The sequence below is a fragment of the Lineus longissimus genome, chromosome 12 (genome assembly GCF_910592395.1).
Source record: "Lineus longissimus chromosome 12, tnLinLong1.2, whole genome shotgun sequence".
In the NCBI taxonomy this organism is placed as follows: domain Eukaryota; kingdom Metazoa; phylum Nemertea; class Pilidiophora; order Heteronemertea; family Lineidae; genus Lineus; species Lineus longissimus.
In genome coordinates, this window is record NC_088319.1 from 11,883,249 (window position 1) to 11,908,292 (window position 25,044).

Below are 25,044 nucleotides of genomic sequence, written 5' to 3' on the forward strand. Positions count from 1 at the left end.
CCCTCCTGCACATGTGCCGCGCCCATACGGACATGCGCCGATACGGACGAATTATTTCCCAATACGTATCGTGCCTTTATGCATGTTTGAATTTTTCAAGAACTTGGTTATTAGGTCTTGGCGGCACACACGCCTACTATAATTGGCGTTTCTCACAAGGAAACTATTTAAGAGTTCCGAGCAAAACACTCCGACAAGCAACGTGCACGCGGCTAGAGATACTTGCGGTTCCCCATCAGTCGCCAAGCAAGGGCGCGAATTCTGCCGAAGGCGCGACAACTCACCGATTAATAATATTTCCAAGGTGAGAGAACATAGCCGGTCAGAATAAACAACTCAAAATTCATCAGCCAGTCCAAACATTACCGTGCGAAGTATTATAATAAGGATGCGGCGTTCAACCGTGCGCATCACTGGCCACGGCAGTTCTCATATTGCCTCGCCGTTTGTGGCTTGAGATTGGTCTCAAGAGGTTTCCGCCTGGACGCCCCAGCCAGTGGCGATAAAAGGATGAGACGTATCTCTCCGGTGTCACAGGCGTTTATTAATCTATCTAGAAGAGACTTTGTGCGTTGATATCGCTATGTTTGTCCGCTGGTATGGTATCAACAGTATTTATTTTGTAAATGAGATTGTTTCGCTTGCCTTGCTACAGGCAAATTGTACGTGCATGTATACTGTCTTTACGCGCAGGTGTTTACAGGCATTAGAGTGCAGAGGGTTTGCTTACTCCACCGAGACTCTACTTGGTTATGACACATGTTACAGCATTTTGGGTGGTACATCCATAAATAGATCGAAATTTTTGAAGGCCAACCAAACCAAATGAGGAGTACAATTCAGGACCTGCTATATACATGTAAGTGATCGCCAATAAAAAAACAGCGTGCACTGGACAATATTTGCTTGAGTCGATTTTTTTGGTTGAGAAAAAGGACGGATTGGCACTTGGGACTCCAAGATTATTAGATTTGCAAGAGTCGATGATAAATGCAATATTTGCGCACCTTTATTGCCACTCCATATTCTTCATGACCTGGTTCACTGTTATCCTCTGAAAAAATCTGACCAACGTTTGTAGGCGGGGTACTTTTGTGATGTAAGACAAAGGTATGAGCCCTTTCCGCCATCTTCTCTTATTCTTGCATTACACCGCCATCACTGTCCATGACATCTTAACCGCAAAATAAATGAAGACTGCATGCTGAACACGAACTCTCATTATTCATATTAAAGTATGTCACGTAGCGCTGATGTGTCAAATCTATATCTATCATTTGTAACTGCCTTTCACCGAGTTCCTTTCGCCAGCCAAAAAGGATTTCGACGATACTATACTTTTGTGGGTTGTAATCGGTATACGAACATTTGTATTTGTATCACCATCGTGGAGCTGTGAGACCTATAGCCACACCACATACACTCCACGCCTCGCCATTGAAAGTAATTTCTAACTCCGTACAGTCTTCTGCGCCGGCGAGAATGCAGCCAGCATTCAGATCCAGCCTATCACTGACAGATGATCTCGCGAACAATTCATTGTTTTGGAACTGGCACGAGGCTCGTGGGAGTATCGGAATGTGCAGTGTAATTACCCCTGCAGCGAACAATCACTAATTATTATAATCATTCCGACATCAAAGGTTTCTTTGAGGCGAAAAAGCCCTCTTAGAAGATCGGAAATTGTATGCTTGTAATATTGCCAACAACGTAATTCTTTTTTATCTTGTAATGAGAGTTGACAGAAAAATTTTAGTAATCTGGTTTGAAAATAGTAAATATCATCACGTCTAATATTTCTGCTGGCTGACCTAGTTACTAGTTGTCCTAACTATATGATAATAGACCGACGACGTGACAGAAGCCACTTTTCAATATAAACACCACATCGTATTTATCAATCAAACATATCCGCTCCAATTCTATTTCGTCAATAGAATTCATTATAAAACCAGTGTTGATCCAAAAGACGTGGAGTTTGTTTACACAAGCACACGGTTATAGGTTGGCAGTAGGTACCACCATTTTGGCTAGAATCTGAAATCCAAAACCAATTAGAACTCCTTCTAAATAAAGTGAATACCGATTTTAAACCTGGGGGGCTGTTCTCGGAAAAACAAAGAACAGACTCCCACTCATGAAATTGGCATTCACTTCGTTTTGAAGGAATCATAATTGATTTTGGATTTCAGGTTGTAGCCGAAATGGTGGTACCTAGCACCTATCGCCAACCCTTAATGATTTGACGAATGCGCTATAGCGCTTGCTACTATTTGTGTTATTTGGTTATTTGCTCGAACACACCACATTGCTCTTCAGCTATTCTCATATACAATACAGAATACCACTTGATATCTCGAATGGGACTTTTGAATCACTGGACAATATTCGAATCTTTGGTATGATTTTTTTTCGGAAAATGGAAAGATGATTGAAAAATCTCATGTTTCAAGAGATATCCAGGCCTACAGAGTCAATTACCGATGCCCTGGCAGAAAATTGTATATTGTTCCGAGTGGTATGAGATTGAAACGGGCAGATTTATGGGGTTTGTTACTATATAGTATTCTCTAGTCCTGGTTAGTCTCATCCAACACCATTGTATACGTATGAGTCTACCAACATTTGTATGGGGAAATGTGATTGGCTTCATTGTATCGTCAGGTAATGTAGTTCACTTTTAAGGCTTCGATACCGATACTTACAATAATGCATATTGTCGGTCATTATTGAAGAAAAATGGTGATTTTTAAGAAACGTAAACTTTCATTTAGACAATTGGGCGCGAATGGATCATACCGATTTAATTGTCTCTGTTTGCTTTCAGAATTGCCCAGCGCGTACTTACCGTAACGTGTTTTCTTGTAAGACGTAACAGTTTATTTTTTGAAACATGTCGAGTATCTATGAGTTCGCCGGTTCTCAAGTTACGCCAAAACTCCGACACTTATCTCGTACAAACCGAACTCAAAGCGAACTAAATGTACATCTCACCTGGTGCACTTAGATAAAGTGGGTTTTTGCAGAGGCCTTTTTGCTACAGGCACCTTTGTAGCTTTTTCCTTGCTGAGAAAGCATTACCCTACCTCCATACACAAGAGGAGACGACGATAAACATCGTTGTAATTGACAGGCAACAAGTCTTTAAAAATCTGTTTAACTGCTGCCCAGGTCGTAAATCCCAATATAAAGACTAGTAAGATGTACTCAGTTTACTGCACATGCACAACGTTCAAATTCTTTAAAAATATATTTTAGTAGCTTCTTAGTTAAGATCTTAACAAGGAATCTTACACTAATCTTGTGAAAACTGTACACTTACGTAGTTACACGAAACTATGTTGGATCTTAACTAAGAATCTTATCATAATTATAAACTATAGTATATGGCGTTGCGTTAAAAATCAAATGCCCGTAATTTTTCTGGTATAACCACTGTAAAAATAGCACTACTTTACCTTGTATCAATAACTCAACTGGTTAACTACATAAACTACATTAACTACATGACTTTTAGCATTTGAGTCGTTTTAGTGATAATGAATAAGATAAGAGTGTTCGGATTGTTTATGGTCATGTAGTTCGGGTTTCGGTCAAGGGATCAACACTAAAAATAAGATTTAACGTAAAATAGTCAGTGTGGTATAAAGGAATTGCATGTACATGACAGGTCGCGTGTAAAAAATAGCCACATTCGTAATTAAATCATCATGTTTGCTTTGTTTTCGCTTAACACATGTCTAATAAAATTAACATTTTCTCAGACAGGATTTGGGAGCAATTAACCTATAATTAACACATCTTGCGTATTTCAATAAAAGCTGTACTGCAAAACTTCTTTTTCTCGCGGTTCTGTCAATGTGAATAGATGTGGGTACTATAATGTTATCATTCCAACACTATCATACTCGTACAACTTTAAGTAACACACGTACCAAGTACATTTTACACATTATCAATTCACCTCTCTCAATGCAGTTGAACTTGATGAATGGATCTTAGATAGTATATATTATCGTTGATCATGTTGACAAATAAGATTTTTATGTAAGTTTTTGAAATTTTACTGAATCCATTCATGTACATGTATGTCATTCCTGTGTCCTAATGCTAACCCTTAATGTGCTTTCAATCATGATTTCAAATCTTCCTTGTCAGCCAAAACTCACGGAAACGAGGATGGTTCAAGCGGCGGACTGGCCTAGAGCTGGGCTTGTTCGCCCTGTTTTTCTTGATGTTTGTGGTAGCCGTAGCCCTCCTGATTATACTGGTAACTCAAGACAAAGGCGGACAAGGCAAGTCAATTAAAATGACCTAAACAAACGATGACGTACCGCTTGAAAATCGGTGCCGTGAAATTAGGCCACGGACAAGTAATCGAATGATCTTTAACTTCGTTAGCTCATATTTTAGGTCATAGTACAACAATTGTCCATCATGTCTCCTTGGTGTTACATCTTTAACTTTTAAGAAATGTGTTAACACGACGTTAGATTGAGGTTAATATGTAATAGATTGGGATAATGATACAAAGTTGCGTACAGTTACAATGGAATGTCTTACATTCATTTTGGCCACTGAATTCGAAGGGAAAGGGCGCCTGCCGTACATCGCTTTTGGAGTACAAAAACCTGTGGTGCAATGGGCTTCGCATGTGACTTTCTGGTCAAGAAACATCTTTTCATGCTTCTTGTGTTCTCTAATGTAATTGTGTTATCACTTGGAAGTCCAATTCGGTGCATTGATGAAGGTTTGTATTTATATTAAGCCATGCTGTGGTGCTATGATGACGAGCAGTACTAGCATTAGGAAAACGCCGTGCACACGCTAGTACGCTTTGTGGCCTAAGGATCAAACCAGGATGAGTTTGGTGTCAATTTTATTGGCCATCCTTAGCCTCTAGGCCTGTAATCGCTATTTTTGCATGAAGAAGTCAATGGATTCGATCAAGATCAGAATAGAGTGTTTTAACGTGACGACATCACCGGCTATGTTGGAGGGACTGACAAAAGGAAGCAAGCCCAAAAGACCATGACAGCATTTGATTCAGTTAAGTCAGGCATGACATATCATTGTTCTGCCCTCCAACATGGCTGACCGTGAAAACACTCTTGGCGGCTTCCTTGTGTAACTTTGATGTTAACTTGTAATACCACTTACTATCATAAAACGTTGGATGATGCTTTTTAAAGTTTTGCTATTAAGAAATAAAGACTTGATTAAGTAGAACGTATGGTATTTGTCTTAGCAGGTCCCTCAGGAAGCCCCCAGAAGAATGGACAAGTGTGTTATTCTGCTGATTGTGTTGTTGCGTGTAAGTCAAACTAAATTACCATTGCAATCTTTCGGGTTTCAAACAATTTGGCTTCGAGTTGCTTTTATTTAAACTTGATTAGATTTATTTCAACAAATATGCAACACTTCTGGAGTATACACTCGCGCGGTAGTCGTATAACACTCACTGTTGGCAGGAGGACAGGAGGTGATCGTGCACCAAGATGGCGTCTAAAGAATCATGATAAATTTTCATTCCCGTTTGAAGAAAACAGTAGTTTTGGATAACATTACCAGTGGAGGCACTTATACCGTACCACATTGGTTATTTTGACCCCCACCCTAATTTAGGCGCCACCTGATTTGGGCAGACACGCCATCTAACGGTGTGTAACATTTTAAAGTGTAGCCAGAGTAACAGAGAGTATTTTGCTTGCTGAACTGTCAAAATCGTCTAAACTTTCAGCTGCCCGTCTCATGGAAGGGATGAACCGGAAGGCAGACCCCTGTGATGATTTCTACGAGTACGCCTGCGGTAACTGGATTAAGAAGAACATCATTCCCGAGGACCAGTACAGCATCAACACGTTCAGCGTCTTGCGGGACGAGCTGCAGGTTCAGATTAGGGGGCTCTTGGAGAAGCCCGTCAAGCCATCCCATCCCGCGTCGGTGGTCAAATCGAAGCATCTTTACACCTCGTGCGTAAATGAATGTAAGTTCTTCCTTAAAATGCACTATCATGTATTTTTTTAGATAGAAGCCTTTCATTATAACTGCTCTACAGGTTCTCTGCAAATAGTTGTTTTTTCTCTGATAGTTTGGCCCGGTTAGTCACAGTAAAGCAATCGTATGCTGAAACGTTAGGTGAAGTAGAAGTTACAGTATATAGAGCTAAGCGGTATAAAGGCATGTCGACGAACAAAGGTTTCATGGTCATGAGTTCTTGATGAAGCTATTGGATACTTTTGGTAAGTTTCAAATTCACGCCAGTGTTAAGTATCCTTATTGAATATACGTATATTGATAGGTGAAATGAAAATGATACTTCTAATCAAGTTACGTTTGCATGTAAATCATTGTCACTATCAAATATCACGCATGGGCGAGATTTCATGTGCAAGACGTGCAAATACCATACGTAACAGCGGTACGAATACGTGATACCGGCGTCTATTTTGAATTTACCGTATAGCTTTTTGTTACTGCTGCCTAATGCATCATCCACCTGAAACAATAATAAAACTCTGTCCCATTCAGCCTTGATAGACGAACGAGACCTGACTCCAATGTGGCCCTTGCTCAATGAGCTGGGTGGCTGGCCAGTGTTGAACAAGACCTGGGACGACTCCAAGTTCGACTTGGTTCAGATGTTGGTCAAGCTTCGTCTGTACAACAACAGGCTTCTGATTAATCATTTGGTGTCACCAGATGACAAACAGTCGGATAAATATATCAACCAGGTGAGACCACTCATCCATGTCTATCAATCAAATAAGACCATTGAAAAATAATTTCGAAAGTTCGATGCCATAGGCGGTTCAATTTCTGTTACACAATTACACACCTTAAATACTTTTGATCAACTGGTTTAGGGGTGATTATCGATCTCATAAAAAAATGGCATTTTAATGAGGATCAGAAAACTTGAGGTACGCAAGTAACCACTGTAATCATGCCCAAGCACGGCAAGTTAATAAAAGTAAGTTCTAACAGTTTTATAAATTGTTGCTTAAGTAAGCGGATAGTTGTTGGAACTTTGGACGTTTATTACTACATGTAAGAGCGTAGACTATAATATGGCAACATCGACTCCCCAAGAAGCAATATCAAAGAACATTGGTGACTGATAAAAAATACCCGATAACTCTTACTTTTCTCTTTGAAAAAAAATCAATAGTATTGCTAACGCGGACCGAAATACCAATGCCCCTTACGGCTGTTTGGTAGAATCAATAAATAGGTCTAAGTAATGACACCATTAATTATAGGGATAGTTACCCTAAAGAGCATTAGGGTGATGATGGTGAGGGGCTAATCGGGCATTATCCCCCTCACGCCAATCTGCAGAGTCAAGATAGCGATCCCGAGAGCATCGCCAGGAGGTACAGTCTCCTTCATCACTTGGGTGAGCCTGCGTGGTCCGGGCCGAAGGTCATTAACCTTTCAGTTGGATAGCATAGGTGAAAAAACAATTGCATGAGCCTAGACATTTTGCCAGTTGGGCGACTTGATGCGTCGCCAGTTGCATCCTTAAGCGGAAGACAGTACATGTATATCATGATTATAGTGACTGTGTTCCCATTCGTTCCTTTGTATTTCGCGGAAGTATTGACGACATCAGACCACCGAACTTTGTACTTCGTAAGCTTTGCGAAATCTGCCTTACGAAATATTCCGGCGTATCAATTTTGACCCTGGCGTTCATTGACCTTTGACCATTTTTTTGTCTCTCCCCAGAAATTCAGTCCAGGTACACAGGCAAAAGTCTCCGTCGTCCATGGATCTATGATGATCCATGGACGTTCCATCCACGGAGGTCAATGGATGGAACGTTGATGATTATCACAAACCACAATTTACAACTGGTCTTCCATCAGCTATCCACTGATGGGCCATGGTAGATCCATCCACGGAGATCCATCCACGGATAGGTGATGGATTACCTAACAACTTTGATGATCATAGATGCATGCATGGATACTTTGGCCTGTGTACTATTACCCTGAAAATTTGTTGAAAAACCGATACCTTCTTCATCCACAGCTCGACCAGGCATCGCTAGCTATGCCAAATAGGGACTATTACCTGAAAGGTAAAAATGACACGATGTTACAAGCATATCAGACTTTGGCCACAGGAGTGGCCATAGCTTTTGGAGCTGAGAAGGCGTTCGCCGAGCAGGAAATATCAAAGATGATCGACTTCGAAATAGAATTAGCAAATGTAGGTAAAATACTGCATGGTTATTTAGTTTTACAAGTACATGTACATGTACTTTGTACACTCTTAAAAATTAAAGGTTTATGAGCTTTTGAAAAAAACCGTTTGGGTTTTTTTCAGCCAACTCAAATTATGCACCACGTAAGCAGTGGTAATCAAAGTTTTTCATTGAAAAACAATAAAACGGTTTTGAGCTTGTTACAACGGTTTAAAGGGTTTGTCATTACCAATGTTTGTGTTGACTAAAAACCCTAAACGGTTCTCAATAATGCTCAAAAGTAAAGTCCTTTTTGCTCGGTTGTTCTCTATCTTAACTACATACAATGTAGTCACATATTTTTGCTTCCATGCAACAGCGGTCTATCGACATCTTTGTCTATCGGTTACATATATGGTCCTTGTAACACAGTGTATGTACAGTGATTTAATACGTAATCCTGTTCCTTTTCTTATCTTTGAAAACGTTATCCTATTCATTACCAAGTTTTGATACGTAATCCTGCTCATTTCCTATCTTTGAATACGTTGTCCTATTTATTTCCAAGTTTTGATACGTAATCCTGTTCATTTTCTATCTTTGAATACGTTGTCCTATTTATTACCAAGTTTTGATACGTAATCCTGCTCATTTGCTATCTTTGAATACGTTGTCCTATTTATTTCCAAGTTTTGATACGTAATCCTACTCATTTCCCAACTTTCAATACGTTATCTTATTCATTTTCCAACTTTATATACATATCGCTATTCATTTCTAACTCGTTTCAGATCACGATACCGGAAGACCAGCGACGCGATTCGGAGGCTAATTATCACAAGATGACTGTTCGCCAACTCTCACAAAATGTCTCAGGGGTAAGTCTGAGTGTAAACAATTAGAAGCTAGGGAACGCGACGATTCTAGACGAGTTCTTTCTGAGAAATTAAGGTTTTTGAGCTTTTGAAGAACCATGGGATTGGTTTTTCGGCCAACACATACATTCTGTAGAGGGTTTCGGTAAATTCACCCCCTCCTCGGGAGGCGGTAGGCGGTAAATTGTCCTACAAGACGTGTTTTTCGCAACAGAAGCCCAAACTTTACCATACAATTCATTTCCTTCCAGTTTGATTGGTTGCTCTACCTCAATAGCTTTTTCAAAGAGATCAACGTGACGTTGACTGCAGATGATCTACTGGTCGTCCACGCCCCGGCCTATCTGAAAAATCTAGTAGAACTTGTTCAAAAGACAAATAAAAGGTAATGCTCGATTGTGAATTTTATATGTTTATGAGGTCAGATACGTTACAGGCCCAGCACCCCCGTCCCAATATTGGTAAACACCACAGGTCCCGTCTGTTCGAGTATTCGAGAATCTACTTATCCTTATCCAGCGATAGCGCCGCCTTTCCTGAATTCCTCGATCCGCCACTGCTTACTGTCTATTGACTTTTGTTTCAGAACATTAGCAACATATCTTGTATGGAGAATCACCCAGTACAGAGTTAGTAACTTACCGTTGAAGTACAGGGAACTAACAAACCAATATAACAAGGTAAGTCCAAATAAAGTTAGTTTTTGTTAAACATTTGTTTACCAAAAAGGTGGCTCAAGCTCAGTTTTTGCACTGTGGGGTCATTAAAGTATAATAATAGGCTCGTCGGATCATTTCGGAACGGAGTTGGAATTTCACCTCGACTTGCTTGAATAACATCTCTCACACGGTTTACACCACTCTAAACATTTTTATATCAGACTCAAGACTGTGTTCCCTTTTTTCGTCATACCATTCAATCTATTCCTGCGAACAAACTGCGTGTGATCTGAATGTTTGAGGGTCTGCTGAATTTCAGACATTTTTGGACATGTTACAAGTTTGCCAATAGTTTACCTGTGTATCATGATTTTTGAATCTGCCATTCTTCCAAAGTTCCTAAAAGTTCTATTAATCTTCTTAACATATCGTTCTGTGTTCAGGTTATATTCGGTTCAGGGGTTGAGCGGCCACGATGGCGGACGTGCGTGTCCTACGTACAGGATCGACTGGGATGGTCAGTGGGGCGGCTGTTCGTTGAAGAATATTTTGACGACACGGCAAAATCCCATGTAAGCATCAATCAAATTCTCTAAGTAAAATCAAGTACATTTTCTTTCGGTACCAAAACAGCGGGCGTTTTGTGATCGTGATTTAACAAAAAAACACCCTAGTTTACTTGATTTCCTCTTTAACCCTTCAAAGCTCTGATCGGAGCCAACAAAGTTCTGCTTGATTGCTAATTAAATGTACAAAGAAAAAAACAAAAAACTATGTGACGATGTTCAATTTCATGTCAGTGCATCTGTTTAGTTTATTAAAAAAACATTGATATCCTCGACTAAAAAAATACTCTGTTTTACAGGCCGAAGATATGATCCACAACATCAGAAAAGCCTTCAATGACTTTCTCACTGTCAACACCTGGATGGATAACGTCACGAAAAGGGCAGCCAAGGAGAAGGCGGACGCCATTAGCGAGAAGATTGGTTACCCAGAGTTCATTCTGAACAATACAGCACTGGATGAGAAATATGAAGAGGTAAAGCTCCATGCATAAATCCCGATTGCTTGAAAAGTTGAAATCTTGTCTATATTAAGTACATGATGGTTTCTCTTATGGGTGTCTTTCGCGTTTTTCAACTATACGTTTTGCTAACTTGACTTAGCCTTAGCGCCTAAGTAACCCGGGATTTTTCAAAAGTCATACATGTATTTCTTTATTGCCGGCGTAGAAGTGGAAGATGTCCCCTGGAAAAGTGCCCGGCCCTCGAGGACGGATTATGGCACGCCGAATGTCAATACAGCTCGAAGATTATCAAAGTAGAATTCTTCGTTCCCGGTTATTCTATCCACGGACATTTCAAATTTTCAATTTCAATTTTCATTTTGCAGCTCACCTTCTACCCAAATCTCTATTTTGAAAATGTCCTGGAGAATTTAAAAGTTAGTGCCATCAAAAATCTGGAGCTGATAAAGGAAGATGTAGATAAGACTAAGTGGTCGTCATATCCTGCTGTGGTGAACGCATTTTACAGTTCATCTAGGAACCAAATCAGTAAGTTCGAAAATTAGATTCTACCAGATGTTCGTGTACCACCTTTATACCCACTCGAGCGATGTTTAGATATGTTCATCCGATTTGTTATAAAGTTCATGAGATACACAGCACTACCTCAATAGGACACCCGTATCAATGTTGAAGCCCTTAACGTGCAAAGTTACAAATGCCAATATTGATTCATTCATTCATTTGTACATTAGGCCTATATTATAGTCATTTGCACAAATCGACTCTGGCACTGTTTTAGTACAACGGGGTATCTGAAGGAGACCATTGGACATGTTGAACAGTTGGATGCTGCCAGTAGAGAGTATCGTGTAACAAAAGGGAAGTCGTACGCTTCTCGATCAGTTTTACCATAGAAAGCAGCTCGTTGGCGGAGTTTGGGTTAGATTGTACTGGAAAGTTGGTTCGGACAGTGCGAGGCTAAAGTGGGCCAGAGAACAATGCTGATTTGACGGACCATCGTGGACAGGCCGCTGCGGAGAGCGCCTGAAGGGTCTGAGGAGATGATAAGGCCACTCTACTAATGCTGATAGAGAGCAAAACACATATTTTAGGAGGGGTGGGCCCTCTATGCAGCATATATATTCTTAAATCATGTCTGTTTCAGTGTTCCCTGCAGGAATACTGCAGCCCCCATTCTTTAGTCCAACGAACCCAAAGTAAGTGATTTTTTTACCAGGGTCATGTTTTTGTCTTCTATACAGAATTGTTGACACTTGATACAATACAGTAGTTAAGATCTTAACTTTTCATCGGGATTTCGACGTGAATTGTTAATAGACATGTTATCTAGTGTACGTGTAGAAAATGATTTTCGCTGCAGCACATCAAATATTCTAAATTTACTAATTCAGGTTTTCCATGTATGCCATTTGTAACAAGCCATCGGCCCGGAATCAGCATCTTTAGAAGATTAAATGTGAAGTTATTTCATGTGCCACTGCATAAAACCTAAACATGAAAATATCAATTGATATATACTGATTCTTGGTTATTATACTGTGAAACCTAGTAACTTCACTTGCAAAATAAAGATTCCACTGATCAATTCGCATTGACAGTTAAATAATTCTGTAAATGGATAATAAAATTCTCTCGCCTGTTCGTTTCTGTACATCGCTAACATTTTAATGAAAATTATAATAATTGCAAAATAAAAACGGCTGGCAAAATTTTGTTTTTTACAATATGTAACAGCGGTTGTTGCCGTTTAAAACGCTAGAGTACATATAAAAAATGGCTAAGGTTATCGCATTTTGCATGATTTACACAGGTTTTTGAATTACGGTGGAATAGGAGTGGTAGTAGGCCATGAGATTACCCATGGCTTTGATGACGAAGGTTCGTAACGAGAGACTATGGGGAATTTACAAGAAAAACCTGGAGCAAAGTTATCAAGATGCGGACTTAGAAGAGAAATAGTATATTGTAAAAGAAAAAGAATGCCTATAATGAATAAATTTGAAACAATTATAACAGGAATGAACAACGCTTTATGAGCAATAACTGAACGATGGCAATTTGATTGTTTCCTTCAAAAAATAATGTTAATATTTTTTCATAACTAATCGCCGTCGTATACCAGTGTGAGAATTCCACGTGTATCTCTAGGGCAAATAAGATGTCCAAAGAGGACGACCTGGTAACAGAGGTAGGCTTTGCGAAGTACAATTGTATTTGAAAAAAGCTGCGCCTCTTGAAAAAAAAATCGCTATGATAATAGCTTTCGGTCGTCCATTCACAATACTGGGCAAAACGACCAAAAACAGAACTAAGGGATTCATCAATGAAATTGTTATACATTTTTGGACATTTTCATCCAAAGCCAGTAACATGATAAGTAGTTTACTAAACAAATTAATTTACCATAGCCCATGTACATATGTATATAATATTATAAATGATATACAGCACCAGCCAAAAGATCTTTCAAGAACAACGTTTTGACCAAATAGCTCCAACACTGCCAATACTGTCAATAGCCTTTGGCAGAATTGCGCACTCCAAAAAGAATTTGCTCCAGGTTTGATTTGTATGTTCTCAGCAACTTGGCTTATTTATCTATCCCTTTACTCTTGACTGTTAGATTAGAGGTGCACGTCATCTTTTATCCTAGCCGTCACACTCTTTACACTGCGACGACCGCTTGTCGGTTAGTTGTATAGCCACACCAAATATTAGCAGGAAAGCACCAAGAAAGACAATTTCAGCATTTTTCCAAAATATTACACCCAGTAGGTCACCTAGCTAGGGAGGGATTCGCACCTAAATTGAAAATACTTGACGAGCGAAATGAAAACAAACAGCAAAAATCAATTGCATCTGTTTCCTCTGGCTTTCATGAGAACCTTTGGTCTAAATGGTCCTTACTTAAGCGCAAGAAAAACAAATAAAAACATACGCTTGCTTACGTAAGTGCCGACCTTCTCTTGGTCAATATCGGAATCTTTATACATAAAATGTTATAAGAGTCTTCTTCATTTGAGAAAAATACATCTTCCTTGTGAAGACCGACTTCTTCATGCTGAAATCGTCTGCTTTCATTTCTTTTTCACCTTTGATTTTGAGGTACACTCTTAGAAAGAAAGGTGTTTGAGCTTTGGTAAAACCTGTGAAGATTTTTTCAGCCAACACAAATTTACACCCCTTAAAAGAGGCCTGAAGGGCAATGAAAGCCCTGTTTGGGTTTTTCACAAGCATAAAACATCAAGATGTATCTATCACTCTGAAAACCTCTAAGGGGTGCATATATTCTTGTTGGCCGAAAAACCCTAAAAGGAGTGTACAATCGGCCAACGGAACCCAACCTACCCAGCAGTGGCCATCATGACCAGTTGTTCGGAAATTAACGCCTAAAGTCTTTACATTTAGGAGTCTTAACTACGGAGGGATAGGTATGGTAATAGGCCATGAGATTACACATGGCTTCGATGATCAAGGTACATACACTGTCATAGATTTGCACGGCTTTAATCCAAATGTTTGACGTTCGCTTAGGTAAAGTTTCGTGGCAGCGGTGAAAATTCAGACCAATTACCCAATTCATCCGGAGCCCATTACGTTATCTCCCCATCACCTCGCAAGGGTTATCAGCCCAAATCTTGATTACATCTCCCCCCACGAAACTGCTTTCGTGGTGGTCGTTAGGCCTAAACAGATAAGGGCAAATAGACGTAGTCCGCACGGTAGATATCGGCCATGTGACAATATAATTGGCCAGTTGGTCGATACCTTCACCCGCAGAAACACATTGTGGTTATCCACTGATATCCATGTTTCTTTTTCGTTCTATAACAACCTGACAATATGTACTGGCTTATATGTCTACCGCATTTACCTAATTGCGTGGAGATCCGGGTACTTCAATCTGCATGGGTACTTCTCGAAATTATATTGTCGAACAAGGAAAACTGGTGAAAGGCCCTTGAAACCAAACCACGCCCGAATATAGCTGATCGTTTAAAAGGACATTGTTAAATGATGATGAATTCACTGATGCTGCCGATGAAACTTTGCCTAGTGGAGTATCTCGCCAGCTTTGTTCCTGCTAAAATTAACCAAGGGGATCAACGCTTTTCTAGTGTTGAATTATCTGGTCATCTTACATGTACAATGACGTCTTATATGTTGCTAACTTCATGTTCCCAACAGGTCAAAGTATTTAACAACAATTGCATCGTTCATTGTTGAAATCTTATGTCCAGCACACTGATTTTGAACGAGTTGGAAACAACCGAAATGTCGTTTGCATGGCATTGGTGTACCATTTGTTGTTATGCATGGCCCGCTGAGTATATGATAACAGAGCAGGTAGTGTGATAGTGGTATGCATGTTTCGACAAGATGTCTTAGGGTTGACCAGGCAACGTCATTTTGGCTAGAGCTTGAAATCTTCAAGCAATTAGAATTCCTTTATAAAGATGCGAATGCCAATTTCAAGAATGGGAGACTGTTCTCCGGAATAAAATGAAACTGACTCCAACCCTTGAATTCACGTCTTAGCATTCACGTCTTTTTGAGACTTCTGATTGCTCAGGATCTAGCCAAAATGGAGATGCCCATGGCCAACCCTTAAAGATATTCGCTGGCGTAACCTGTCCTTACTGGTCATTTTGCATAACCTTCCAGGACGGAAAAAAACTCTATTTCAGGGACTTTTTTAGTTCCTTGTATAGTCATTGTTATACAAAATTATTGTGAGATTCTGAGGATTCATATAGATTCTGATTTAGGATTTTATCAAAGAATACGATCTTAAGCAAAGAAATTTACAAGAATCTCAGCGGAATTTCGGCCCTGCCTGATGTGCTCTTTGGCAGCTGTAGTAAGAGCATATTAATTAGGGTGACGTGTAACCGATCGAATAGTTTGTAGAAAGTTGTAATAAATCATAGTGGTTGTTGATATTCATATATTTAGTGTCAGTGTGTATGCAATATTCATTTTAATATTGACATCGATTTAACTGCCACACCTGAGTTGTTGAATCGATACACAATGTTGCTGCGTGACAGAACCTTCCCAGCGATTCCTTACCATGCCTTTACCTATGTACATGTTTGATTTAACCTGACCCCCCCCCCCCCCTCCCCCAACACCCCCGCCCCCCTCCAACCAGGGTTTAGGGAACCTTCATTGCATCCCACTTAAACATGTTAGATTTCTATCCTAACGTTTCGAAGTTCTAACTTAACAAGAGGTATGTGCATCTCCGCTTTCATACTCTCGCTGACGGAATTGTTTGTAAGCCTATTACACGCTTGTTACTTTTTCTTCTTTGTCTATTCCAACAACGAGGCAATCGGTACCAAGTCGATTGGTTGTGGCTGATATCAAGATCATTAAGGCAGTGTACTAGCACTTGTTCTTGCAGATGTCGATTTGACTTTAGTTGAAATAGATGCAATGCATCATTTAGACCGAGGTTGATATTTATTAGTAAAGTAACGGCATTGTTATCTCCGATATTTTGGTTAATGTATGTTCTCATTTCACTGGCGTTATTTGCAAGTCATATCACTTCCTTTATGTTCGTTTACAGGGCGCCAGTTCGACAAAGATGGCAACCTTAAGCAGTGGTGGGGGTCAAGTGTCGTAGACGCCTTTAAAAACAAAGCACAGTGTATTATAGACCAGTATGGCAATTATACAGTAGCCGAGGTCAATATGAATGTAAGTTCAAAATGTCAATACTTCATACCCGGTGTAACATCTGTGGTTGTTTCCCATGTGTCAGTGTTTCCAAACAATAGGCAGCTAGAGAGACCACGACTTTTCAATAGGGGGGATACACAGAAATAATCGTCAATCTATTTTTGAGCGTTCCCAAACAATGAGGGGAAACACTCAAAAACAGAAACACTCAAAAACATTACACCGGTACGAAATTTCCACTTCTGTATTGAGCGACTTGGCTTTTGTTCAGAGTTCGGTCCCAGACCGGTGAAACTAGAGCATTTGCAAAATATTTGAAATGATTTGACCAACTCGAGATCAGATGGAGTTGTGTGATTGTTTCAAAGAGAAAGAGCCAGGCATTTCTCTTATGTTTTTGTTTTCTCTTGCAGTTAAATGGCGTTCAAACCCAAGGTGAAAATATAGCGGACAATGGTGGATTAAAGCAAGCCTATAAGGTATCCTAAGACATTTTTTCTATAGTGATTCGGTTAAAATAGACAATAATACCAGGTCTGGTTAAAGTGGAAAAGTGGAAAAAAGATGGTTCAATTTCCCCCACTTTGGGCCACTCAAACTAAACAGTAAGGTAAATGCATTTTTTCGACGATAACATTGAAAGTTTCGCCGATTCCGCGAAATATATGTACATACTGCACACAACTGCTGCAACCAGAATAAGCGGCAGTATGTGCATCTTCTTCCAAAATTGAAATATTTCTTTCCTTTTTTTCAGGCATATCGGGAGTGGGTGGTCTCCCAAGGCCACGAAGAGCCAAAATTACCGGGAATCAATTTAGAAAATAATCAGTTATTTTTCCTAAATTTCGCTCAGGTAAGATCAGTCGATTTTCCTCACATCTCTAGCTTATATGCAGATCATGATGAGCAAATATCAAGGGCGTCCCAGAAACGTTCATTTGAGAGAAAAAAAATGTGTTTTTGGTTAATTTTAAGGAACATGAACTAATTAAAATCTAGCAAATGTTTCTGAAGTAAATATTTATTATCGGCTAAAAAATAACTTACATTGTATAGCAAATTACGACAGAATTTGTTATGGTGATAAAAAATGCCCTTTCGACTTAGTTCAAGAATGATGGCCTGTAATATATATAACATTTTTGCATTGATTTCCTGTCCAGATCTGGTGTGGTGATAGACGTCCGGCCAGCGCAATGAACAAAATATTGACTGGCGTACACAGCATTAACCGATTTAGGTATCACGCCCGGTCACTGTTTCCAAATTTCCATCATTCCCACATTCCCACTTCGCCTCGATCCCTCAATAATGTTTGTGTCCGTGTTTGTCAACTGATTTGATACGGTGATGGGTAAGCCTTGGGTATGAAATAGGTAAATGCTCAAATCGGCCAACGCGTTTCAAACCTTATCATATGCCCTACTGTCAACCCATTCAACCTCTACTACCCTGTGATAACTTTTTGCATTGATTTCCTGTCCAGCTCTCGTGTGGTGATCGACGTCCGGCCAGCGCAATCATCAAAATATTGACTGGCGTCCACAGCATTAACCGATTTAGGTATCACGCCCGGTCACTGTTTCCAAATTTCCATCATATCCACATTCCCACATTCCCTCTTCGCTTCGATCCCTTTATCATGTTTGTGTCCGTGTCTGTCAACTCACTTGATACGGTGATAGTTTAAGCCTTGGGTATAAAATAGGTAAATGCACATTTCCAACCTTTTCAGATGCCTTACTCTCAACCCATTTATCCCCACCCCCCACCTGTACACGCCAACCCTTTTCAGAGAGTCATCGACTTGTAAGACAGTTAGCAAGAAGGAATCCCAGCTTCTCCGGTTCATATTCTATATTGGATTCCAACCCCAACCAACATTGTTAGTACAATCTATTTACACACGTCGTCATTTTTGTAAGGATTTCTGCTCGATTACAAGGCCCAAATCGATGATTGCAATGCTGAAAGGGGATAGGCACAGCCCCAGCATGCAGAGGTACACTATTCAAAAACACTCGGTCAATGTAGGTTAGGTTATAATGTAGCACACGTATACTTTTCTTTTCATTTTACGCTGCGTCTCGTGTTTGCTACAACAGTTTTAGTGTTACACCAATAACCGCTTCGGTTGAACTAAAATCTAGAAGCGGCCAAAAATCTGTTGAAGTCCAATTTCAGTGTTTAGCTGAGGTGTTTTAGAATAGAAATTAATACCTTATCGACCACCGTCGGTATTGGATTTTTCTCGGCAAACAGCGCTCGATCGAATATGCTAATTAGCCCAAAACCTCGGGGAGACTTCTCCATTTTGGCATCCTCTCCACCCGAGTGTCTTCTGAGAGAACCAATACTATTTATAGTTACCGTATGTAGGTATCAATACCTTTAGCAACAGAAGAAAAAAAACGTTTTTGCATAAGCTGCTTAGCGCCGTTACGAAGTGGCTTCTCCGTGTAGTGTCACTGTTAGTGAAATCTTTGCCTTTCCTGCGATCTGAGAAGTCAACCTACCTTTTATGGCGATATGTCTCGTCAAACAGCTATACATGAGTCGCCCACGTCGTTTAACTTCTTACTTTATAGAGCGCAACACTCTGAAGGCTAAAAAGGGAAACCTCATATTTTTTAAATAAAGTTTGATTACCAATTCCTTTTACAGTCATGTGTTTGATTAAATTCCAACTGAAAAGCTGGGAACAATGTGTGGAGAATGTCAAGGCTATACATCTTCCCAGGCAGAAGTCAACCTACCCCCCCCCCCCCCCCCCCCCATCCCGGCATCTCCACCTATACACTTGCACGTGCACGGAGCCACAACATATTCAAACCGTGCTAGCAAACAGTGCATTGCATGCAGACATATACCAGACCATACATCCCCATCCTCTGGCAATCATCTTTTCAGTTTAAAGAGTTTGATTTTTGAGTCATTATTAATAAAACCTTTGTCAACAACTCAATTTCATTTAGGTCTGGTGTGGATCACGACGGAAAGCAAGTTTTATTAATCGAATACGAACGGGCCGGCACAGCCCGGGGATGTTCAGGTATACTCAAGTTTTCGGAACATAAGCTGTGACATGCAAACTAACGTACAAAACATACGGCAACACACTTTTAGCGTATTCGATTACTGGCGCCGTGCTAGGGTAAGCACCGGATCCCGCTCCTCCAAATGCAGCCCCAGTATGAATTGACCCCGGCGAACGCTCTCGTGCGAGGGTCGCACTTGTAATCGAACACGCTATCTGTGGTCTTACTATCGTCATCGATCAATATTTGTTGGTTGAGAGGGGACCCGGGTTCTGCTGAATGCGTTGCATTATCGATATTCAGCGCTTCCTGGTTGTTGGGCCGATACCAAAATCGCGACTGGCGGTCGGCCACTTGGTCAACAATATCGACACGATGATTCTGTATATTTATACATTTTGACAGTTTTTATGCAAAATATGATATCATGCTTAGGTGCGGGATTGCCATTAACACTTAACCTGGCGAGTGTGCCACAACTCTCCAATAAGGATGGTGCCCATATGGATGGTGTGTATCGTCACGAATTTAAGTATTTATTTCCGAGCAATACCATCAAAATGCGCTTTGGTTTACTAGTCTGTCTTTATCAATAACCCAATCATTAGAAGACCAATGGACAAAAGGGACGTACACATGCATGATAGCCGCCACAAGGCACAATTACCGACATTTTGCAAGAACTTTCGACCCATGCAATATGGTTCACAGTGTAAATTCCATCAATGGATTATGCTGTTTTAAAAATGCGTGAAAGGATTTTGATATGACTTCAGTTGTTTTCAATACATTCATGATGATAGCGACTATCCTTATGGGCACCATCCACATGCAAGATTTTCGATCCATATTGCCGTTTATTCGAATGGGCGCGGTGAAAAAGCGAAAGAAGCGTAAAAAATTTATATTCTGTACGAATATACACGTTCAGACAATTTCAAATTCACATTGAATTTTCAAATTTTTCAGCGAACAGAGCATGCCTTTAAAGATGTATATTTCTTTTTCACGCTCATGTTATCATTAACCCTCTATTCACCAGATATGGTGCGGGCATCGTCGTCCGCCGAATTACGTGACCGTTATACGGACGGGCCGGCACAGTGTTGGTCGGTTTAGGTATAGATTAAAGTTGTCGAGGATGTTAAATGTTGTTTCCTACTAAAGCTTTTATTTTTATTTTTATTGTTATCATTTATTTACTATTTATTTATTGTGACGGAGTTGCTCTTCTCTGGCTAACAAACTGACCAAACAATATATAATTTGCATTTCAAGAACGTTAAGTTTAGTTATTCGTGTATGAGCATGACTGTTAGTAATATTTAGTTCAATTTTCACTGTTCCTTTACGTATCAATTGTGCTCACACGTGATTTGTCTGCCTGTAACACTTGAACTGGAAGTAGTTTTTCTAAAATGAGTAGTGAGAATGGAACATGTATGGAAAAGTAATGGTCCGGCGGAAATCGTGACTAGGGAAGGCGGTTCATAGCCTTGAATAATGGATAACACACGCAAAGCCGTTGTCAATCAATTTCATTTTCTGAATGCAGTAGGAAACAACTTAGAAGTTAGATACACTTTCTAAAAACAACAAAATGCCTATAGCTGGATACTGAATATGTAGTGTCTTGGCTCAACATAGAGCATGCAAAGAGTGAACTAGTCATCAGTTTCAACGCAAAATTAAAAATCATCAATAAATTGTTAGTAGCATGGTTGAAGGAACAGATAATCTCTTTACTATCATATTCGTTGTAATTGGTTAGAGTATATGTATAAGAATGATATACATGCACTTCTTTTTGTGAGAAGCCGATCTTGACAAACATAAAATCGCCTTCAGTAGCCTATAGTTAAATTTCCTCGTAACCATTTTATCTCGTTGGTTCTCGACATGCAAAGCCAACTCGTGTGATGCACGGCGAAAACCAACATGCCATTGTATATGTCTATCATCTTTTAGCTTCTCCATCATGCGTGGTTTTGTGTGACTGTGTGCTTTCATGTGCTTAAACGACAAGATCTATGAAAAACTAGAGCCACCTGGAAAAAGAAAGAAGTACAGTCATTATGCTTACAATGTTTCGCCCCCTGGTTTCGGTCATTTCGCTCCCTGGGACTTTGCTTATTTCAACCTCCCAAGTGTTACAAGAAACATATATATCTAGTTCAATATCTGTTTTGTAGGTGGCTTTACTGGTATTCATTGGTCTATTTATTGATCGTGCCCTTTAAGCGCATAGAGCCAGTTTTGATGTTACATTGCATGACTGTATCAAGCATAACTGCATGGGTTTGCTTCGTATCGTATTGGCAAGAATTAATAAAGTCACTTGATTAAATATACACCGGTACTTGAAAAGCAAATAATTCATCAATACATTTGTAAACGTTTTCTACGTCAGTGAGCATATCGTTATGATCGGCACTTTGTCGAAACTTCAATAAATACACAACAATGTGAAATTTCATTAATATTTTTAAAACTGGAATATAAAGAATACAGAAGTATTTTTCTTAAGTCTTTCATTAAAGAGTGTTTCTGTTCTTCCTTTGCTTATGAAATGATTCAACCTTTTTCAGAGTCATCGGCTCCGTTTCTAATTCGCAAGAGTTTGCCGAAGCCTACAAGTGCCCTGTCGGATCCAAGATGAACCCGAATAACAAGTGCGCAGTTTGGTGAGCAAGTTATTCGATGGATGGCTCTCGTTGCCTCACAAAGTGGCGGGACTCGAGTGGATACTGGAACCGTGTTGCTAGTAGAGCTACGAAAAGGAAAAGTGTAAAATGAAACAATTCTTATTTTTATACTGAATGGAATTTGTGGATATTGTGTGTCGCCAATGAAATCTAACAAAATAATGTTTTGTTGGAATTATACTTTTAGCATTGAAATTGATACGGGTAGCACTGGGACTGGCAATTTAATTCTAACGATATGATTTTTATGAAGCTATTCATGAAGCTGAACAGGGGTATTAAAAAAACTGGATCACTGGACTGCTCGATTGTGACTCATGGATCACCACCGCCTGGATTGCAGCTGGCACTTGCTTGCTGTAATTTAGGTTTATGCCTATTGTGCATGTTGCACTACTCAGCCTCATGATGTCATCATCACATCTGTCTAATCGACTGCCCCGATTCAAGTACATAATAATTCACGCAAACGGGAAACGTTAGCAATTTGGGAATTCGCCAATCCATCCAGGCAGTGGTGATCCGTGAATCACAATCCTGTAAATCCAAGAGTCCAGTGATCCAGCTTCTTCGAATACCCCCTATTAAAACAGACTGTCCACGACAGCACTGATGTCAAACAGTCAAATTGTTCGACGCATGGGGGTATTGGCCAACAATATAATGATGGCAAAGCTTGAGTGAGCAAAAAGGGACACTGCAAGGGCAGCCCACAGGAGATGTTTGTGCGCGGCGCTCCGCTTTTTTCGTCGATGATGTTGTTGTGTGGGTTGGTTTGATAGTTTGGTAAACTGCTACAAATGGCTGACATAAAAAAGCGCCCTGCCCCCTATCGTCAGCACCAGAATTGTCAAACATTTGGGAAAATAGTCGAAGTCAGACCAAACAATTAGTTGCAAGGGATCAAGATGATGATTGACCATATCAAAGGGGAGCGATGAAAATATATGTAATACATCCGACCTATATTGGCTTATTTATGTAGTACCGATTGGCTTGGCGTTATATTTAGTACCATTAATCTTGTAGACGTTTTCAATTTCAACGAGCGCTGCCCGCGCTCTTGTTTCAAGCATGGCGTCACATTATATTATATGATGTCGGGAACTTACTCGTTCTGACGTTTCGTGACGTCACTCAGAGTTTTGCAAGCCTTCCGAAAGCAACAAACGTCAAATACGAATTATGGAAATGTACTTTATTCACGATTTTTTAAAAGATGTTCCTGATTCCTCCTACAAACACGTGCACAGGATAATATACGAGTGTCGCATGACTTGGAACAGGACTTCATGACACCACAGACACTAGCACTTCGCAAGTTGTCGAAACTCGCCTTTTGCGAAACCTGCCTATTGTGAGAAATACGTTGGACAAACAGATAATAGATAACCAAGCTAACATAGCAGGAGTTTGACTAATCACCAGAGGGAAAAGCCTGATTCTTTTAGCTTCATTATCTATTTTAAAAAAACTTCATCAGCCAAAAAGTACGTTTTCTACCCGAGTATTGACTTGGCACGTAATTCGTGGCCTACATAATGAAAGAATAGTATAGATGACGTCGCCGTTTGCCTGATTATAACATTCCTGATCTAAAAAATACATGTAGGATATTGTGCTAAAAACGATCATAGATTTGGATTTTGATGTACTTACGCTTAATATATCGACATTTTGATACATTGAAGTATTCTATTGTTGTGTGTTGTCTTGTAAATGTAAACTTATGTAAATAGATATGTATGTTGTTGTACAATGCAGTCTAATAATCATAATGGTAGGACCTAGAAGAAAAGGGGGTGGGGCAAACGCATTGGCCATTTTGATGTTGTACTGGTCGGTCAGCTATAGGCCTACATTCTAGATAAGGGTTGACCACCGGCACAACCATTTTGGCTACACCTGGAAATCCTAAATCAGAACAGAACAGAACTCCTTGAGGTCTCTCATATACCCTCTAAATTTCACTTTGACACTAGTAACCAAGAGCGTGTAAGTAGTTCTTCATACCCTAATTATATCTGTTGACATATAATTATTTACTTTCTTGTAGTAAGAGTATAAGCTAGTTTTTAGCTCATCTGATTTTGGGAGAAAATGTTGAAGCTAATTTTGTAAGATGTCTGACCTAATTACCTTAGGCGTTATTCTTACATTTCAAGGAATAAAGACTGCCGATAAGTTGCGCGGGGGAGCATGCATATTTCAAATATATTGTGAAATTTTGATTTATTTGTAAATTATGTAAATAGGTATTTTGAAAACGGTGTAAAATATGTTTATTCGAAGGGAACATTGCTACCTTATCAAAATATCAATTTCATGTGTACTCATCGTGATTACGTAACATTAAAAGTAGGTGTATTGAATCCCACAGCGTTGTTAATTGTCTTATGTTCTTTCTATAAGACCCAGGAAATCAATTGCCCTGGGGAAAAAACTATTGGCTCCATGATTGAGGAATAAATAACATTTTGACAAACAATTAGTCACGTTAATTAGTAAGACTTTATTTATTTCATAATACAATGTACATTATTTGATAGTAGGGCGCACAGTGTCATATGTACCATGGAGCCTTGTGATACATCTTCTACAAAACAGAAGAACTCATAAGTTATGTAATTACAAGTACAGTCAAAAATGACTGAACCCCAAACTCTCTTCCACGGTCGTGAATCTTACTTCAGTGGTGTATTTCTTTTATAATGAAATGGCCAGGGCCATTGTGCTCACCTCGTGTGAAGGGAAGATGGATGAAGCATTAGCATAGTTTTAAATGTAAGAAAGAAATGACGTAATGTTTTACAATGAAATTACATGTGAGATAAAATAATGCGTAAGTT

The 25,044-nt window shown here is 39.7% G+C and overlaps 1 protein-coding gene across 13 annotated transcripts in view; it reads left to right on the forward strand.

Moving 5' to 3' along the window:
• Positions 1–24,572, forward strand: part of LOC135497015 (neprilysin-1-like) — a 51,984-nt gene extending 27,412 nt beyond the window's left edge. For 6 of the 13 annotated variants that reach the window (XM_064786647.1, XM_064786656.1, XM_064786649.1 and 3 more), the window contains 18 exons: positions 4,159–4,295; positions 5,249–5,314; positions 5,741–5,986; positions 6,532–6,734; positions 8,038–8,217; positions 8,983–9,069; positions 9,318–9,451; positions 9,653–9,746; positions 10,169–10,297; positions 10,591–10,767; positions 11,121–11,283; positions 11,903–11,954; positions 14,167–14,234; positions 16,337–16,467; positions 16,863–16,928; positions 17,207–17,305; positions 19,428–19,504; positions 22,079–24,572. In XM_064786647.1, coding sequence (XP_064642717.1) covers positions 4,159–4,295; positions 5,249–5,314; positions 5,741–5,986; positions 6,532–6,734; positions 8,038–8,217; positions 8,983–9,069; positions 9,318–9,451; positions 9,653–9,746; positions 10,169–10,297; positions 10,591–10,767; positions 11,121–11,283; positions 11,903–11,954; positions 14,167–14,234; positions 16,337–16,467; positions 16,863–16,928; positions 17,207–17,305; positions 19,428–19,504; positions 22,079–22,178 — 2,209 coding nt within the window. In that variant the 3' untranslated portion in view covers positions 22,179–24,572. Of the gene's footprint in view, positions 1–4,158; positions 4,296–4,622; positions 4,751–5,248; positions 5,315–5,740; positions 5,987–6,531; positions 6,735–8,037; positions 8,218–8,982; positions 9,070–9,317; positions 9,452–9,652; positions 9,747–10,168; positions 10,298–10,590; positions 10,768–11,120; positions 11,284–11,902; positions 11,955–12,568; positions 12,637–14,166; positions 14,235–16,336; positions 16,468–16,862; positions 16,929–17,206; positions 17,306–17,615; positions 17,693–18,377; positions 18,455–19,427; positions 19,505–20,532; positions 20,610–22,078 lie in introns of those variants that run through there. The other 7 variants (XM_064786652.1, XM_064786653.1, XM_064786651.1 and 4 more) reach the window with 7 other exon arrangements.
• The last annotated feature ends 472 nt before the right edge of the window (positions 24,573–25,044 follow it).